The sequence below is a fragment of the Etheostoma cragini genome, chromosome 3 (assembly GCF_013103735.1).
Source record: "Etheostoma cragini isolate CJK2018 chromosome 3, CSU_Ecrag_1.0, whole genome shotgun sequence".
In the NCBI taxonomy this organism is placed as follows: domain Eukaryota; kingdom Metazoa; phylum Chordata; class Actinopteri; order Perciformes; family Percidae; genus Etheostoma; species Etheostoma cragini.
The window spans coordinates 20,497,832-20,517,978 of NC_048409.1; the positions used below are offsets into that span (position 1 = coordinate 20,497,832).

Here is a 20,147-nt window from a genome sequence, read left to right on the forward strand (position 1 = left end):
AAAAAAACATGTTCCAGCAGACCGAGGAACAACTTTGTTGACTCATGGCATAAGACTGCTTAATAAATAAATAACAGACACACACACACACACACACACACACACACAAGAAGCAATCCAACTTCTAAAATACCCACTGTATACATACCCACCATAATTTAGCCCCCTGTGCAATATTGATAGTATGTGCAATAGTCATTGTTTTGTATAAATAAGCATTGAGTGTACTATTTTGTTATTATTGTTATATTCTGTACTATTTTATGTAGGCCTACTTTTTATATTTCCTGTTTTTCCTTGATTGTCTCTTGTATTTGTGATTGACGTATTTTATTATATTGTAGGCTAATGTGTCCCTTACATTTTCTTCTTCCGGTTTTCTCTTTATTGCAGCCTTAAACAAGCTTTTTAATTGTTTGTACTTCCAACAGCGTGGCAAAAAATATCTTGAATCTTGAAACTTTCATACGCACAGCTGTTTCCTGCCTTTATAAATAAAATGGAAGTTAAGATGAGTATATTAGTTTTATCTCATGCAGGGAACATTAAGGTGAAAGTATGAAGGCAAGATGGGAAAATCTAAATCTGTGTCTAAAAAAGCTCGTCCCCAAAGGCACATCTTCTACTGTGTAGACACTTGTCACTTTGAGTTAAAAATGTGATCTGTATGAACATGTGGTCCGTGCACAGACAAGTGTACAGTTACTAACTCATGTTAAATCAGAATCGCTGTGACATTTTTATATCATGAAAAGTCAGTGCATGTTTGATCATGTTAAACTACTTGGCGTACAGTCCTGTATTCATTATCAGATATTTCTTCAAGATCAGGTGGAATATAAAAAATGACAAACAAAATGGTCCTGTCTCTAAAGATGTGTACAAATAAAAAACCACAGAAGAAAATGATTGAGTGATAACCAAATGGCATATTTATCCCATGGTAAAGTATTTTATTAAAAGCATAAGTCCTGCGTTTAAAATGGAAAAAATGACTGTAAGTCACACACAAAATGCAAAGTAAAAGAAAAAGTAGGTTTCTCAATGCAGATAAAAATGGCCACTGTGATTGATATATTGTGGAGTAGACTGTTTTTGTAGTATTTTAATCTACTGTTTTATAGTTTGATCTATGTATCAAATTGTATAAACTGATCATTTTTTATGTTAAAAAAGAATTTGTAAATGACTAGCCTCAGTTGTAGTGGCTAAAAGATAAAACATTTTCCTGTGAAATATAGTGGAAATACTGGCATTATGTAAAAGTAATCAAATTTGTACTTAAAGTGTAGTAATTGAGTCAATGTAATTTTTTTGTTTAATTTTAACATTAACTCAGCACACTGGTTCAATATTATGATTAAAGGGTGAATATGTAAAGAAAAGAAAAACTGTCACCCATGGACAATGTATTACACTATTTTTTTCTTTTTTTAATTCTTTTTTTAACAAAATACAAGTTATGAACAGTTGGCATACATTTGAGAGAGAAAAAAGACAAACAGCAATCAATTAACAATTATGATATGTAGGGCTATAGTAAAGTGCATGTAGTTTACTAGTAGTTTACTAGTAGTTGTCCCCTAAAGTGCATGTCGTAAAGTGCATGTGTTAAAGTGCATAGAGTATAAAGTGCAAAACATCACACAAGTTGAGAATGTCCCAAGGAAGGAGCTGTGTTTTTTGTCTAGAGATCTTCTTCTTAGCTCAGTGAGCACTTGTTTGCACACTTCATCGCTGGTTATGACAGTCTGTTGTAAGGTCATACAGCATCTCGTCTTTCATAATTTGAAGAACACTACACATATGATTATCTAAATCAGCTCCTTATGTTTCTCTAATACACTATTGTCAATAATACAATGCATATCAGATTTATATGAAATATTAAACTTTACACCGTACACTTTAAGTTTGTCCCAGACTTCTTTAGCCCTATTACAATCCATCAAGAGATGTGTTTTGTCTCATCATTGTTGCAATAAATCATTGGACATGTATTAGTTGTGACATGGCAACTGCAAGACACAACAGCTCTGACAACTAGCCTGTTTAAAGATTATACTCTTCCCTCACACAATCATGGATACGGAATTATCCAATTTAACTATGCTAGCCAACGCTTCGCGTTAAAATTGCCATAGACAGTAAAAGAAGTGGACCAACAGTGAAGAAAAATAGAAACACTTTCCCGGTGATGGCTAGGCTTTACTGCGCAGCCTCCAACTGAGCTTGACGACGTAGATGTGACTTGGGCAACGTGTCTGAAAGTTGTAAGTCTTCTGGTAGCTGTGCCAAGAGAAATCTCAATCATTCCCAATCAGCAGAGACGGAGAGCGGAGGTATATGTTAGGAGATAAAATAAGGCACAGGCTAATTACCGCTAAATAACATTCTAGTTAACATTAGTAATTAAACCTAAACAGCGGATGTAAGTCCAAACTGTCTGCGAGCTTCTCCTGGCAATACGGTGATTTATCGACTATGCGACAGTAAGTCGCGTGTTTATGACACAATGATTAGCCTATTTTTACAAAAACGTCGGTTACTATGCCATACCGTGAGCTACAAGATAATGAAGCCTTTAACACATTGTTGTGTTTCTTAAGAAATAAACAATGCACAAATAGAGTCTTTAAACGCTTCATAAGCAAATGTATTCACTATCAAAATGGCACCAAAATGAGTAGCAATGAACGGGATGCTAACTGCAGGTGATGGCTTGGTAGCATTAAAATGGCCGGGGGAGACCCCTTGAAAACTGCGCACGCGCGAAATTTAGGAAGCTAAAAAAAATAACCGGAAGTGTGCGTCACTTCCCTGTTCTGCATCTGACGTGTCTAAAACAGTTTTGCATTAGTGGTGGATTTGACTCGTTGGGGACTTATTATCTATTGGACTAATATCTGGTAAGATTAAATAGTTTGAAGAGTAGGCACTAGCACTTTAAAGGTTTACAGACCTATTCATACATCGCAGGGCTTCTGTTTAACCTTTTCCCCCACGCGGATGTCTCTTTACTCTAGATACGTGGTGGCAAGATGCTAGATTTCTTCACCATCTTCAGTAAAGGGGGCATAGTGCTGTGGTGTTTCCAGGGAGCCGGGGTCACTGAATCCTTCGCCGGGCCTGTCAACGCTTTGATCCGCTCCGTGATCCTTCAGGTGGGATATAGTGACAGGTCCAAATCCTGTGACATATGTCAGTGTTGTGTACTACCGGTATGGCTTGAACAGCTAACGATAATGCTAACGCTAAAGTAAAAGGTAGCAAAGCTTACTTAGCTCACTGCGTAACCTGCGTAAAGTGTGTTAAACAAGCGACAGTTGAGGTGTGAGTAGCATAAAATACCCATAGTAAGAATTTTAAGCGAAATGTTGATATGTATTGTTATGAAATGACTTATTTCACATTGATAGGAAGACACAGGCGTTAGCTGTAACGTAAGCAGCAACGGCGTGTGTGTTTAGCTCCTGTTGACATGTCAGAATCAGAATCACAGCTAATTACATTTGGTGTAGCGTTATACAATACAAATGTTAAAAGGGAAAACAAGAAGACAAATAACATACTCAAGTATGTATATTCACTACAGTCAAGAGCACACAGAATAGATAACAACGACCAACGATGTTTGTGATGTTACAGGAGCGAAGTGGGAACAATTCATATACTCACGAGGCCTTGAGTCTGAAATACAAGCTCGACAATGAGTTTGAGTTGATTTTTGTGGTAAGTCTCTCAGCTGCACACTAAATTAATTCAACACCATTGAGGTGTGCAGATCTGCAACTCTTATACATATAAGCTATATATACATATATATATATATATATATACACACACACACACACACACACACACATTCAGGTTGTTTGGGGTTTTTACATGTTGATGATAACGCTTCTCCTTTCCTCGTCTCTGTCCAGGTGGGTTTTCAAAAGATCCTGACGCTGACGTATGTGGACAAGTTCATAGATGACATTCAGCTTCATTTTAGGGATCGTTATAAGAATGAGCTGGAGCAGAAGGGGGCTTTGAAGCTAATCCAAAACAACTTTGAATTTGATGATGACTTTAAGATGCTTCTCAGGTAAAGGCAGTTACACAGTTACAGGTGATTTTCAACGCAAGCGCTGTCATAAAGTATACCCCATATTAGAAAAGTAAATACACACCAGACCGAAGGGTTTCCTATAAGAATCAAAACAACATGTAAAGTGGCTTCATTAACTAAAATCTTTTCTTGTCCTGTCCATTCTGACACACATCAAATGTTTACCACAAGAGAGGCGGAGGAGAGCAGCAAAGCTCGGAGCCACGCCACCATGCGGACCTTTAAGGAGTCTGAGAAATCTCAAAAAACTGTGAAGTCAATGATTGAGACCAAGGGTGGGGAAAAAGTTAAGGAGCCTGGTGGAAAGAAGAACAAAAATACCAAAAAGGAGGGTAAGTGATGTTGCCGCTGATTTGTGTGTGTGTGTCTGTGTGTGTGTGTGTCAATCCTGACCTGATTTAATATTCCAATTGTTGCCAGCTCCTGCAGCTGAGCCTGTCAAATTGGAACAAGGCAAGGCCTCATCCTCAGGGTCAAAGGTAGTCCAGAATGGTAACCAAGGCTTGACTCCTGAAGAGATCATTCAGAAGAACCGAGAGGAATTTTTTCACAAGCGCACGATGGCACCTGCTGCAAAACCCACGTAAGAGTAAATGCATTCATGAATGTCAAGCGAGTACGTAGCTGACTCCCCAACAGCAGTGTTGAATGGGCATGCACAGAACAATTTGTATCAAGTCTGTGCAAGTTTCATTTTAGCAATAAGCTAAGTTTGGATCACCAAGCGGATCATTTACGGGTAAACCACAATTTTAAAGAGCATGAAAGGTGTGATGAAAGTAAATGCAAGTTACACACATTGTAATTGTTTTGCTTGTCCTTATTAAATGTCCCATGGCATTAAAATTTCAATTTTAGGTTTTCTTTAATATTAACATGAGTTCCCCAAGCCTGCCTGTGGTCCCCCAGTGACAAAACAGGGCAATATGTGTATGCAGAGCCCTGGGTATCTTTCTCTGCCTTTGAGAAAATAAAAGCTCAGATGGACCGATCTGGAATCTTCCCCATTATGATGTCATAAGGGGGCAAGGTTACCTCCCCTTTCTCTGATATGCCCGCCCGGAGAATTTGGCCCACCCATGAGAGATAGAGACATCATGTCTTTCAAATGAGCAAAGTGGCAGTTGGTCAAGGCCACACCCCCAGCCTCCACCTTGCCCCCCCTGCTCCTCAAAAGCTACAGACTCAGAAATGGCACACACTAAGAAAAACTCATTGTGGGACTGGCTTTAGTGGCTGTAATTCCGCACCAAGGCTGAATTTTGGGAAAGAGAAGTCAGATGTGGTATTAGGGGACCACTAAGGTCTATATAAAAGAGACTTCAGATATGGTATTAGGGGACCACTAAGGTCTTTATAAAAGATTCTTCAGATATGGTATTAGGGGGCCAATAAAGTCTACATAAAAGCATCCAAAGAGGACCATGTCATTGGACCCTTTAAAGTCATAAAAATGATTGTTTTTCAACACTCAAAAATTACTATTAATATGCATTGAAATTATCACACTTTCTCCTTTTTTTTTTTTTAACAATAACTAGAAGGGTTTTTGTCAGTCTTCCAGTTTTTCATTTCTGATTGCTTAATTCTGATAATCTGTCATCCCAGTCACAGCAAGTCCCCAAAGCCTCAGAAGCCTAAGGAGAAACAAATGCGTGTTTGGGGGGTGGTCGGTAGCAGCACCAAGGAGCTGGACTACAGTGGAAGGAATGGAGATGGTTCCCAAAATGGTGGCGATCAGAACCAGGAAGCACACATTGACCTGGTATGTACCCCACCCCTCCAGTCCCCCCCAATGGAATTTCTAGTTAAAGAGACTCCTCCACTAATGACATTACTAATGTTAAATTAATTGCTAAAATAAAGTTCTCGATGTCCTGGGTGGGTTTCAGGGGATGCAGCTAAACTCCATGAAGGGTGACCTGCTGTCTGTGGACTATGAGTCCAGCGAGGAAGAGGAGATGGAGGTTGAAGAAGAAGAGAAACTGGTTATCAATGAAACAAGCAAGACAAGGTAAGGGTGTTTATTTACTATAAAGGTATGCTATTGTTAAAAAAAACAAAAAAAAACAACTGGCATGTCCTGCTTTACGTTTTACAGTGAACCATTACCTAGCTTTGATTGATGATTTCAGCTCCAAAAAAGGTGGTGGCTTTGGAGGCATGTTTGGGATGCTGAAGGGCCTGGTGGGCTCCAAGAGTCTGACCCGGGAGGACATGGAGTCAGTACTTGAGAAGATGAGGGAACACCTCATTGGTATGATATCACAGCTCTGTCTCAATTGCCCTCTTTTTTTTTTCTGCCTCATTTATAAAGTGCATTGTCTGCCATTCATTCTTCTTCTTTATGATCCAAAAGCAAAGAATGTAGCAGCCGACATCTCCTCCCAGCTCTGTGACTCTGTAGCCAAAAAACTGGAGGGCAAAGTCATGGGCACATTCACCAGTAAGTACACTTTCACATATCCACAATTAGAGCTGGGCAATATTTCGATATTATATCGATATTGTGATATGAACCTAGATTTTGGATATCGTAATATGTCATAAGTGTTGTCTTTTCCTGGAGTTTAAGGCTGCATTTCAATAAAGTGATGTCATTTTTTGAACTTTCCAGACCGTTCTAGCTGTTCTGTTATTTGTCTTTACCCACTTAGTCATAATTACCGATGATTATTTATTAAAAATCTCATTGTGTAAATATTTCATGAAAGCACCAATAGTCAGCACTACAATATCGTTGGGGTATTAACATCGAGGTATTTGTTAAAAAATATTGTGATATTAGATTTTCTCCACATCGCCCAGCCCTACCCACAATCCTCCCCCACTTTCTTAAATTCTTTTTTAAATTTGGTGCAAGGATTAGTTGCAACGCAGTGTGAGTCTTCTCTGCCTTCACTTGTCCTTCTCCGAGATCACAGGCCTACATGTTAGGAAATGTGATTACAGTAATGCGTTTCCCCCAACATTGTATGATAACCACAGTAAATCGATTAAAAGAGGATCATCCCCTCAGTTTAATGACACTGCCTGTGATTTAAAATAAACATCCCACATATGTTCAAGATCAATGGGATAAGTTTTGCATGACCACTTGCATGTTTGATATTGTAGATGTTTTTATTGAATTAGCCCCCTTATTTTGTTGCTTGAGATTCAGCAGTAAATCCATACTGAGATTCACAACACTGCAACTTGCCCATCAGCCTATCTGTGTACAGTTTATTTATTTATTTGATTATTTACACAACATGTTGGTCTCTTTATCAGTTCTCATGATTTTCACAAGCAAATCAAAAAGAACCCTGAACGTGTACTTTCCTTATCTTATTGTTGACAATGAAGTATTATCTGTGTGCCCTCACCCTAGTCCGAAGCTCAATGTAGTAACTAGTACTAACTAGTATAATCATGTAATTCTAACAAAATTAGATCATTTTTGTAAGTAAATAACGTCATACCTCTCTCGTGTGTGTGTGTGTGTGTGTGTGTGTGTAGCTGTGGCCTCAACAGTAAAGCAGGCTCTGCAGGACTCACTGGTGCAGATCCTGCAGCCCAAGCGAAGGGTAGATATTCTGAGAGATGTCATGGAGGCGCAGAGCCAGCGAAGGCCTTTTGTCATTACTTTTTGTGGTGTCAACGGGGTTGGAAAGTCCACCAACCTGGCCAAGGTGAGTTGTCATTTTTAAAATAAGACCATTCACCCACACAGGCCATCGGTTGGGCTTAACTGTGTGTTTGTTAAAAGCCCTTTTCCTCTTCTTTCCCCCTAGAGGTTGTAAAGGGAATTGTTCATTACTGTTACCATTACCATTACTCTTATGTCTCAATGGTACTACAGCTCTGTTACCCGATCTGGGAAACTAGCACCAAAATAATGTACCTTAAAATAATATTTCCAAAATTGTTTCAGTGGTTCATCAACTCATAACAGGGTGAATAACACTTAACGACGCATTATGCAAGTTTGCCGGATCAGTTAGCAGATCTGCATTTCCAATGAGATGGCAGCAATGAACAATAGACTTTTCATGGCAGACGTTTTGACTTGTAATAGTAGGAATAGCACAGGTGAAATTGATAGCCTTAACGATGGCTCAATTCCATCAAGTGTCCCAGTAAGCTATTACAGTGCGTCAGCGTGCACAACACCAGGGCCTCTCCTAAATGGAATGTAGCCACTATTAATGGTTTTGAATACACCTGTGCTTTTCCTACTGTGACATGTCAAGATGTCTGATGTGAAAAAGCTATGTCCTGGTTCCAACCTGTAGGAGGACCAAAGCAGAAAAGTTCTTTAATGTTGCTTTAAGGTAGAGGGTTTAGTTTTCAGTGAGTGCTACCATCAGGTGGCATCGGTCAGAATACAAATGATGAGGACAACAAAGAACACACGTGGGCCGGTGAATCTAGAAGAAATCAAATACTAACATGTTAGAACAAAAGTCAATAGCCTTCCACATCCATTGTCAAGAAATAAGGATAAACAAAGCTGTCAGTTTATTATTTTGGACATGTTATTAAGAATGAACGTGCAAAATATGTGAAGGTGAAAGAGTCACTGAGAGGGAGTGCAGCCTTAAATAAAGAGGGACCAGGTGACCTCGGTCAGGTAATTAGGGGTGACCGGTATAAAACCACTCCGTAACAAAGAAAGGAAATAAGGTACAGGAAGTTTGGTAGGTGAGAAAAGTAAAATAATACAATAATTGAAAATGGGGATCTTCACCAGTTTGGAGCCCTTTCTTATTTCCCAAATTTGTATGTCCTCCACTCCTCGATCTTCGATCCTCTCGCTTGTGACCTGGAAATCATTTTCAGCGCGCCGTAATGAAGGATGTCCCAATTCATAAACTGCACGGCGAGGATTGAGGATTGATTAATATTGTGTCCTACCAATGTGTCTCTGTCTTGCTACAGATCTCGTTCTGGCTAATAGAGAATGGTTTCACTGTGCTGATCGCAGCGTGTGACACGTTCCGTGCCGGGGCCGTGGAGCAGCTCCGCACTCATCAGCGCCGCCTGAACTCTCTGCATCCTCCCCAGCAGCACGGAGGACGCCCTGTAGTCCAGCTCTACGAGAAGGGCTACGGGAAGGATGCTGCTGGAATTGCCATGGAGGCCGTTGCCTATGGTAAACTACTTCTTTTACTGTTGGGTAATTATTAACTGTAAAGCTGTGGTTTCTTGTCGATTCCACTGGTCAGTTCCATTAATAATTCATATCACCCATTTGGTAAAATCCCATGTACACCTTCTGTTTTTCATCTCCCCAGCGCGCAACCAGTCCTTTGACGTGGTGCTGGTGGACACTGCTGGCCGGATGCAGGACAATGCCCCCCTAATGATAGCCCTGGCCAAACTTATCGCGGTCAACATGCCTGACCTAGTCCTGTTTGTTGGAGAGGCTCTGGTGGGCAATGAGGCAGTTGACCAGCTGGTAAGACCACTCACAAATTCACACTTTATTTTTATAGATTATTTTTCAGACATGTTAACAAGAAATGTCATTGACGACTGACACTGAGGAGAAAGGCGGTGTTGTTATAACTTCAATGAAAATTAAGTTTTTCCAGGATCTGTTTAAATCCTTTACTTCCCAGTTTACGTAATTATGTAATCACTTAATGGAACTTCGGGATGAAAGTTTTAAACTCTCGAGGGTCAGTGATCTGTTGTCATTATTGTGGTGACCGGTGTGTTTTCCTTGCCTCTACACTTAGTGAGATAGTAAGAGGGTGCAATACATATTAACTTTGGAATCATCAGTTTTTCCATGAATAACTCCACACTTCTTCTTCTCGTGTCTTCAGGTAAAGTTCAATCAGGCTCTGGCAGACCACTCCATGTCTGACAAGCCTCGCCTCATCGATGGAATTGTTCTCACTAAGTTTGACACCATCGACGACAAGGTATCTTATGTGTACTCCTATCCGGCTTTCATTAAGAGGCCTCTAAATAATCTTTAGATGCAGTTGAGGATTTGTCAGTGGTGGTTTTTATGACTTTTAATTGGCAGCTGGAAGGCTAATGCGTCATCCTTGCTCCTTCACAGGTTGGCGCCGCCATCTCCATGACTTACATCACAGGCCAGCCCATTGTGTTTGTGGGCACAGGGCAGACCTACAACGACCTGCGCAGCCTCAACGCCCGCGCTGTGGTCAGTGCCCTGATGAAGGCTTAAGCATGTACCGCTGTTTATTCATCGTCGCAAAGAAGCCAACAATACCTTTTGCCACGCTGCCGTGAGATGTTCCAGCCCTGCTAACCTGTTTCTCATCCTCCTGCCCGCTCTACTTTGCATCAAATGAAGGACTCATGCCATGCAAAGGGCTGTATTCTGCCAGTAAAGGACAAGTGTGCACTTTGAAAGACAGAACATTTTGCAACAAAAGCCAGAGGGGCCTCCCTTTTTGAATCGTTTCTAAACTTCTGGGCTTACACTGAAAAAAGTACCTCAGACAAGCCATTTTTAAACAATGGCCACATCCAAATGACATTTTAGCCGACTAAATGGACCTAGGCTTTAAATGTCACCAGTTTAATGGTTAACACAGTAAAGACTTTAACAAAAAATATCCCTACCTGGCATTTTGTCAGTCAGTTTTCCCCTCTACATGTAAATGAGGTCAGGTGGTGAAGGCTTGCTGGATGTGACATTTCAGCAGCTGCCTGTGCCTGAGGAAAGCTTAGTGACCATTGTGCCTAATAATCCATTTCCAGTCTTCTTAGTTAACACTTTCACTACATGGGTGGTTTTCCGTCAGGAGTACCACGGCAGTTCAGGTCAGAAACCTGTTTGCAACATCCAGTCATAAAGTAGGCGCGAATATCAACACTTAGGAAGTTAAATGTTGTACTCTCCTAATCTCTCTAATCCAAAAATGGAATGACAAACTAGTACACATGTTCTGGATTGATTGTTCTATGAAAGTTATCTCCCAGAGCTTCTTGCCTGCCTAACACAGTCAACATATTTTCATTATAATATGAGACTTTGAGTTTATAGTTGATGAAAAGTGAAAAGATATTTTGTAACTTAATTTTTTAGTTCTTGCAGGTTTGTCTATAGATTTTCAGACTACACCTCCTGTGTGGTTTGTGGAAGTTCTGAGCCTTTTTATTTATGTTTTCTCCTCTGATTTACTCTTCATTTGCAAGAAGAAATACAAGTCTTAAAATATCTCTAGCCCCCTTTAATTTGTGGTAGAGCAATATGCGTGAATCAAGAGTTAAAGACAATTTGAGCTAATTTATGAGAATGTAAAAATTTCTAAATAAAGATGCTATATGCTATGACAGCCTGTAAAGTGGATGCTTTTCTGTCATGTTGCAGGGACATATGGTCTGTAGCTCCACTACAGACTGACCCAGGACCATCATCAGATAACATAAGACATGCAAACAAGACAGGACAAATGAGATACCAAATGCTTTATTTGAAAATAGTACTTATAAATACTACGTCCGAAAACACATGCAAGTATTAAAAATACAAAAAAGGCTTACAAATGACATTTTTAGCACAGGATTGGCAAAGTGATTGCTACTGGCTGGGAGCCTCTCTGCTGTCTTCTGAGGACAGAATCATAATGTAAGCATGCATCACGAAGATATGTATTATTGCCCATCCCAATTCCCCATCCAGTAGTGTGCAAATCAAGTTTTTACTGGTTTTAGGGTAGAGCATGACATAACAAACCTTGCATATCAACACAAGATTGCTTTCAGTTAAGATTACATACAACTTCTCTTCCCGGGCAGGTATGTCAAGGTGAAATACAGTGCAGTGGGACTGAGAGTTTGGGTACTGGCAGCGGTGATAACTTGCTTTTCCTTTCCCTTATAAAACAGAACTAATAAAGGAAAATCACAGACACCCTGTCAACAGCTTTTAGGTTGGCCATGGCCCTTAGTTTGCCTGCAATCCTAAATTTCTGGACTGAAATCAGACTCTAGTACTTCCTAAAGTACACTGATCTCACGAAGGAGCTGTGAAGGAAAATGAGTGATAATGATCCCGACTGTGTGCCTGTCAAGAATGATGGGCTGAGGCAAAAAGAGAAGGAAGGGACTTAAGTGAGCACTTGAGAAACAAAGAGCATCAACCGAAATGTTGCCACTGACTGCCATGCATGCAATAATGCCAGGTCAGGTGTATCTCTGTGTAAAGGATTGCCAGCAGTTCTTTTGATTCTAAAAATCAAGAACAGACCTGACTTTTCTATCTACCAGCATGCAGTAAGACAACAAGAGCCTTGGACAGTACTCCACTGTATTATTCTGGAAATGTCTCTTGCGAGTGGCCGCTGCCTCAAGTCATAGAGAAACGTTCGGTCCTAACCTTGAAGGAGGCTTTTCTGTGTGTTAAAGCCATTCTGCTGTTCATCCCCGTTTCGTGAAGGAGACCCTGCAAGTAAAGACAGACAATTATAAAAATCCAGGCAACTTATTTTGAAATCCTTTCAGAGAGAAGACCTAGCATGTTAACCCAATCTACTAAATTGAAATATAAGGAATCCCAGAAGTTATTTTCCAAGAGAGTCTGACAAAAAACGGATGTTTTGAAACCGGGACTATCGACTACAATTTATGCCATAAATCAAATCTGCTTCCAGGCTCGTTTTAATGCTTCAGCCCATGTTATAACAAATCCCCCAGAAATAAATGCAATAATGTCTATTACATACATTAAAGGGTCGATAACTATTTGAGAATCATTTCTGATTTAACTACAGTGCCCGATGAAAACAGTAAATTCCACAAGAAAAATTTAGATTTTGTTTAAGTTTGTCAAACTAAACAAATGCATTTACTGTGCACTAAATTAACCTGGTACCAGAGTTGAGTAAGATCAAACGATCATTGAGCAAGTCAGTAATTTATTCTAAAGTGCTCCTTACAGCCATAAGCCACAAAGTGCTTCACAGGGCATAACACAAAATACAAGACAAGAAAATCATTAAAAAAGATAAAATGACCATGTGAGCACATGTTTAAAAGTACAAAACTAAAGCCACAATAATACATGAAGAGCATGACACACACACACACACACACACACACACACACACACAGAAACAAGTATTTGATACACAGCTGATTTTGCAGGTTATCCTACTTACAAAGTATGTAGAGGTCTGTAATTTTATCATAGGTACACTTCAACTGTGAGAGACGGAATCTAAAAACAAAAAAATCCAGAAAATCACATTGTATGATTTTTAAACAATTTATTTGCATTTTATTGCATGACATAAGTATTTGATACATCAGAAAAGCAGAATTTAATATTTGGTACGGAAATCTTTATTTGCAATTACAGGAAACAGATGTTGCTGAGTAATATGGACTTTCAGCTCCCTTCAAAGATTTTCTATTTCAGATGTGGAGACTGGCTAGGCCACTCCAGGACCTTGAGATAGCCAGATAGTTCTCCTGGCTGTGTGTTTCGGGTAGTTGTCATGCTGGAAGACCCAGCCTCGACCCATCTTCAGTGCTCTTACTGAGGGAAGGAGGTTGTTGGCCAAGATCGCGATACATGGCCCCATCCATCCTCCCCTCGATACGGGGCAGTCGTCCTGTCCCCTTTACAGAAAAGCATTCCCAAAGAATGATGTTTCTACCTCCATGCTCCACAGTAGGGAGGGTGTTCTTGGGGTTGTACTCATCATCCTTCTTCCTCCAAACACGGTGAGTGGAGTTTAGACCAAAAAGCTCTATTCCTGTCTCATCAGATCACATGACCTTCTCCCATCCCTCCTCTGGATCACCCAGGTGGTCATTAGCAAACTTCAGACGGGCCTGGACATGTGCTGGCTTGAGCAGGCAGACCTTGCGTGCGCTGCACGATTTGAATCCATGACGGCGTAGTGTGTTACTAATGGTTTTCTTTGAGACTGTGGTACCAGCTCTCTTCAGGTCATTGACCAGGTCCTGCTGTGTAGTTCTGGGCTGGTCCCTCACTTTCCTCACAATCATTGATGCCTCACAAGGTGATGCATGGAGCAGCCATGAGTGACAGCTGGAATTGATACTGGTTGGTAGGTGATCAAAGACTTATGTCATGCAATAAAATTCAGATTACTTATTTAAAAATCCTACAATGTGATTTTCTTGATTTGAGTTTTAGATTCCATCTCTCACAGTTAAAATTAACCTATGATAAAAAAGTACAGACCTCTACATGCTTTTTAAGTAGGAAAACCTGTAATATAAGCAATGTATCAAATACTTGTTCTCACCACTGTATGTATGTTGTTTTTTAAATAATCCACAGAAACTTCAGACCGTATGGAGGCAGATCACTCCGAAGTTCAGGATGGCACTATACCGTTACCCATAAAAGGACAACAACAACAGTTGAGCCTACATTTTCCATAATGCAACTCAACATTGTCTTTCATTAGCCCCTGCCTGCCTCCTAAATGCCCACTTCTTTAAAACCCCACACCTCTAGTTTGACTGAGGCCCAAACTGAGACAACTCTGCAGAACACACCCTCTCTTACAGTACAAACAGGCACGCAAAGTTTCCGTGATCGACTTTGATCTTCCTTACCCCAGCCGTTGGTTGAAACATCACGGTTGCAGATCTCGTTGGCCAGCCTCTCAAAGTACTCTGGTAGGTCGGCATACTCGTCTCCATAGGAGATGACCTTGATGCCCTTGTCTAGCATGTTGTCACGCAGCTTCTTGAACTCTCCCACGTCCTCTCGCCGTACGAGCATGAAGTGTTCAAGGTCCGACTTGTGTTTGACGGCCTCCAAGAACAGAGCCTGGAAAGTTGTGTCGTCTACTGTGCGGCCGCAGCCCAGAAACACAAAAGACTTGGTCTCGTACAGTTTCTGGATCTCCCGCTGTTGAAATCAGAGGTAATATATATATATTACTAATACATTTAGACAAAAGCTACCATTCCAAGTACAGCAATTTGGTCACTGCCACTTAAAGCGTTTAGTATAGAATCTTGCATAATAATCCAGAAACATAACCAATAGGAACATAATGAGGGCTCACCATAACTTCAGTGTTCCTCAGTACATTCTGGTAGCCTGCAGGGTGCAGTACAATACCACTGGGGTTTGTGTAAACACCATGGATATGCAGAACACTTAACATCCGCTTCTCCTGAGCCCACTCCAACACCTAGACACACACGCACACAGAGACTTACTTAACAGTCCACTGCACTCAATCCTGTTCTGGCTGGGCTGGGAGCAAAATCACTGAACAGCAGTTAGAGGATATTAGCCCTGATGGAGACGAGGCATAAATACCAAGACTGACAGGCAACAGGTCTCTCATAAAAATCTGCCCAGTTTTTGCAAATGTGTGTTCTATTTAAGAAATAATCAACCAAACTTTAAAAACGCACTGAAACTTAAATTACATGACTGAAAAATTGTCATTTTGTGGAGAAACTGGTCAGAAGAAAAACAACCTGTCTACGAGGGAATCACTGGCTTCGCCTACATCCCTTTCTTAAACCCAAAGCAAACATTGTTTAATCTATAAAATTTGATAACAGCTGGTTAGAACTTTAGCCTCCACTTGTCAGAGACAAAAGTCTCTTTCAAAGATTATCTATTTGCCTCTAAATACGGCCAACGAGGAATTTCACTGCAAGGTTACGTCATTAATGTGAGTGACTGTGCAGTGAGTGAGTTCACCCATATGATCAGAGGACAACATACTCTTCAGGCAGAGTTACCTGCAATGTTCCCCCTCCAGACTAGTGCGTTTGTGATTTGACATTAAAATTGGCTCTGAAATACAACTTGAATATAGAAATTTCTCAGATTATCAAAACAACACAATCCAGGTCTGAACTAACTACGTATTTGCTTAAGTGACCTTTGCACAATCTGGAGAAAAAGCTGAGTGCATTGTGGCAGAGAAGATCAATCAATGCCATAACAGAATCCAAGCCCTGTTTACCTTCTTCTCATCCGTCAGGTCCAACGACTCCAGCTTGGTGCCCTGGTGAGCTGCATAGATCTCCAACAAGTTGTCAAAGTTAGTAGTGAGGACCAGCGCACCACTTTCCATTAACTGCAGCACTGAGCGCAGAAGATGTTTCCCGGCATGCTCCATCTTGCACTCCAAATTGTCAAACACCTCGTATAGACAGTCCTTGAAGAATGTTGAGCGCACATTGCCAGTTCTCTGTGAAATAAAAGAGAGAAAATGAACACATTACTCACTATATGAGTAGATGTGACAAATTGTTCAATTGGCATGCTTTTCACACAACTGTTTGGTAGGTTTTTAAGTTCAAACACCATGAATGCATTATGAGGCTGTTTGGTGATGTTACAGCGAAAACTGACAAGCGCAACGCACAATCCTACTTACACTGGGGCTCGAAAGTTTGGGCACCCCAGGTAACAATTTGTATTAATGTGCAAAAAAAAGCCAAGAAAAGATGGGGATAAAAATCTCCAAAAGGAATCAAATGACAGATTAGACAATCGTTTAATATGTTACAAAAAGTTAGATTTTATTTCCATCATTTATACTTTAAATAACAGACAACCAAAAAACGGCATCTGCAAAAGTTTGGGCACCCTGCAGAGTTTCTAGCATGCACCGCCCCCTTTGGAAAGCTGAGACCCGACGGTGTCATGGATTGTTCTCAATCATCGTCTGGAAGGACCAGGTGATGTCAATCTTAAGGTTTTAAATGGCCAGACTAATCTGACCTTGCCCCAACAATCAGCACCATGGGTTCTTCTAAGCAGTTGTCTAGAAAACTGAAACTGAAAATAGTTGACGCTCACAAAGCAGGAGAAGGCTATAAGAAGATAGAAAAGCGTTTTCAGAGGCTAACATCCTCTGTTCAGAACGTAATTAACAAATGGCCGTCATCAGGAACAGTGGAAGTTAAAGCAAGATCTGGAAGACCAAGAAAAATATCAGAACAGCTCGCAGGATTGTGAGAAAAGCAAGTCAAAACCCACGTTTTACTGCACGATCCAGTCAGTAAGACCTGGCAGACACTGGAGTTGTGGTACATCATTCTACTATAAAGAGATAGTTGTACACATATGGTCTTCATGGAAGAGTCATCAGAAGAAAACCTTTTCTACGTCCTCACCTCAAAAATCAGCGTTTGAAGTATGCAAAGGATCATATAGACAAGCCTGATGCATTGTGAAAACACTTCAACACTTTAATCTAGTGCGCCAGGAGGAAGTAAAACCTGTTATAAAAATACATTGTGGTACACTGAAGTATTTCATTGTTGCTGCAATGTAAGACATCTTTACTTCTGCCTTCTCACATAAATGTGCCCCCCAAATATGCTTGATTTGTCAAGTCTTAACACAAAAATGGCCAAATTGTAGTAAATAATCATTCCTTTTAAAAGTAGATAAGAATTTCCAACCTAAATTGCTGTGTGTACTGACTGCAAACTGATTCAGAAAATAACCTCTGGCAGAAACAATTAAAAGATGACATGTTTGTTCTTTATTTGATCAAATATTTACTGTACTTTACTGAACTGTATATTTTCAGTGCGTGGGGCCCCATTGGGAATTTAAACCCAGACTTTGTCAGTGTTTGACATTATCACAGTTGTTGGAAATGGCATTTTTAACTTGTTTGAAAATGAGCAGAATTACTGCATTAGTTTAAGGGTAGGTATGTCCTGTTACAATATTTATATACCTATCAGATATTGTCAAATTTGCCACAACTGTGATATCAAGTACACTTTCACGAACCAGCAGCATTTTAATGGGATTGAACTCTTGAGTAGAGTTTTACTTATCATGCCATGTGACCTCACCATGTGTGTCTTTAAATAAATGTGTGTCCCAAGTTGAGCAACAGTTACATGATATGCTTTGGATGCGGGGCACAACCGCTAAATAATTGCTACCACAAACACTAAAGAAAGTGATTGCAGTGTAATTTCTCCATAGTAGGTCCATTTTGTTTTAATGTTAATATAGTAGAGGGTGTAATATAGTAGAGGGTGTATAGCTATATAGCCCATTCAGCACTCCTATTTGTAGACACATTAGGTGTAAAGATGTCATTCTAGTTACTATCCTTAATCAGGAGTTTAGGCCTAAATGTGGGTACTAAGTGACTCGTATAGTCATGTTCTCAAGGCCCTTTTTATTTTGTTTTGAAGGTCCAATGACATGTTGCTCTTTGGATGCTGTTATATAGACCTTAGTGGTCCCCTGATACCACATCTGACTTCTCTTTCCCAAAATTCAGCCTTGGTGCAGAATTACAGCCACTAGAGCCAGTCCCACATTGAGCTTTCCTTAGTATGTTCCAATTCTGAGTCTGTAGCTTTTGAGGAGCCGAGAGGGGGGTGGAGAGCAAGAGGCTGGGGGTGTGGCCTTGACCAACTGCCACTTTGCTCATTTGAAAGCCATGATGTCTCTCTCTCTCATTGGTGGGCCAAATTCTCTGGGCGGGCAAAGCAGAGAAAGTGGAGGTAGCTTGCCCCTTATGACCTTATAAGGAGCAAGATTCCAAATCGGCCCATCTGAGCTTTCATTTTCTCAAAGGCAGAGCAGGATACGCAGGGCTCGGTTTATACCTATCGTAATTTCTAGACACTGGGGGACCATAGGCAGGCTGGGGGAACTCTTATAAATGTTAAAAAACCTCATAAAAGTGAAATCTTCATGCCATGGGACCTGCAACATGCTTTCACCAAGACTTCTTCTTGGTATCACCCTCCACAGGAATTCCAACTGGCACCCTAACTGCCCCCAATTTACTCTCAAGTAGAGAATTCAGGGGTGTGTCAAGTTGTTTTTTTTGTTGTTTTTTTTAAGTATCTACTTATGGGAAACTTTGTTGTGTATCAAACACTCCATCCCCCTCTCTGATACTGACCACAGCTTGTCAAGTAGCAACTCACATACCACTGTAGCCTACTAAGAGATTATGGGTTGTGACTAGAGTCGGAATCTCACCATTACCTGGCCAAGCCTGTTAAAAGAAAGAGACAAAAAAGAAAATAGTCTGGCAGCTAAGAATAGCAAAGCTTGGTGCCGAGATGCAATGACCAAAGTGATCCTAGCACAGGGAAATGCTGGGCTGACTTCCAGAGATTACAGCTCTAATGGGCTAAACAGCAGGAGTCCTTTTCACAGGAAGAAGCTCATTATCCACGTCTAGTGCATAAAGCACCCATCCTGATCACTGGTTGTCCTTGGACTGTCTCAGGACTTATGTAATGACTCAAATCTTAGTGAAAGTAAACAACTCTAGGTTCTAAATATTTTCTTAATACCTTTTATTCATTTTATGCTAGCTCTGGACTGCCCTACTGTGGACATGCAAACAGATAGCACAAAACAGTGCTGTTGCTACTAGAAAATTCCTATAACACAGGGACTTAAAGACCACATAGCTTGATCTTTTTCCAGTTACGGTTAATTTCACAATGATAGTCGACTTGTTTAACATAAACCCCAACAGTTTCCTTTAGGAGCAATGGAAATAAAGCGCTTTATCATTTACAAATCTCAGATTAACATCAAAGCCAGTATTAACAAGTGATCAAATGTTTCCTCCATTCACCCAAAACACTGACAATATTTACTGACAATGAATTTTAAACAAACAAGTCGGCAAAGTTGTTATTTGCCAAGGTCAAATGTGTGAGGATTTACAAAAAAAAGTTCTGTCTCAGTTTTAACTTTAGACTAGCCTCATTAGCTGCCACTGTGTGGCTGCAAACCACCATAATCCATCTCAAACACAATCCCATGAAAAGTGGGTTAAACTCTCACAGCTGTTTACTAGACTTGAGGCAAGTCTCTCACACCCTCATATGCTTCAGTTTTCGTTGGGTATTTTTGATATTAGGACATATTGTCCAAATGAATATGCCTTGGGGAAACACTTTAGCTCACATACGTTTTCAGATTGCAGATGGGTTTTGTGAATGGAATCACTACAAACTCACATCCTCTCCTGTCATTTACAGTATGCTTGCTGTTTGGGTGGTGCTTTAAATCTGTCTGAATGGAAAATCTGGGCAGTGGGGG

At 40.4% G+C, this 20,147-nt stretch overlaps 2 protein-coding genes across 2 annotated transcripts in view; one reads left to right on the top strand and one right to left on the bottom strand.

The window, feature by feature from the left end:
- Window positions 1-2,781: 2,781 nt before the first annotated feature.
- srpra (SRP receptor subunit alpha) lies at window positions 2,782-11,433 on the top strand. The gene is made up of 15 exons (XM_034866857.1): window positions 2,782-2,909; window positions 3,027-3,164; window positions 3,649-3,732; window positions 3,930-4,093; window positions 4,289-4,449; window positions 4,538-4,700; window positions 5,726-5,882; window positions 6,010-6,131; window positions 6,253-6,374; window positions 6,477-6,563; window positions 7,619-7,791; window positions 9,041-9,254; window positions 9,397-9,560; window positions 9,934-10,032; window positions 10,176-11,433. Exons 2-15 carry the CDS (start codon window positions 3,042-3,044, stop codon window positions 10,302-10,304), a joined length of 1,962 nt encoding a protein of 653 aa, XP_034722748.1. The 5' UTR covers window positions 2,782-2,909; window positions 3,027-3,041; the 3' UTR covers window positions 10,305-11,433.
- Window positions 11,434-11,539: 106 nt separating this feature from the next.
- Window positions 11,540-20,147, bottom strand: part of fam118b (family with sequence similarity 118 member B) — a 12,786-nt gene continuing 4,178 nt past the window's right edge. Inside the window, exons 4-8 of the mRNA XM_034866890.1 lie at window positions 16,060-16,287; window positions 15,139-15,267; window positions 14,681-14,978; window positions 12,465-12,530; window positions 11,540-12,169 (exon numbers count right to left, since the gene is read on the bottom strand). Of these exons, the coding sequence (XP_034722781.1) occupies window positions 12,156-12,169; window positions 12,465-12,530; window positions 14,681-14,978; window positions 15,139-15,267; window positions 16,060-16,287 (735 nt within the window). The 3' untranslated portion in view covers window positions 11,540-12,155. The remainder of the gene's footprint in view (window positions 12,170-12,464; window positions 12,531-14,680; window positions 14,979-15,138; window positions 15,268-16,059; window positions 16,288-20,147) is intronic.

What these genes read in the sequence shown, in the direction of transcription:
- srpra (XM_034866857.1), top strand. Translation starts at nt 3,042, where the DNA reads ATGCTAGATTTCTTCACCATCTTCAGTAAAGGGGGCATAGTGCTGTGG. An exon ending in CAAAAATACCAAAAAGGAGG is followed by an intron (nt 4,450 to 4,537) that starts GTAAGTGATGTT and finishes AATTGTTGCCAG; the next exon opens with CTCCTGCAGCTGAGCCTGTC. An exon ending in CATGGAGGCCGTTGCCTATG is followed by an intron (nt 9,255 to 9,396) that starts GTAAACTACTTC and finishes TCATCTCCCCAG; the next exon opens with CGCGCAACCAGTCCTTTGAC.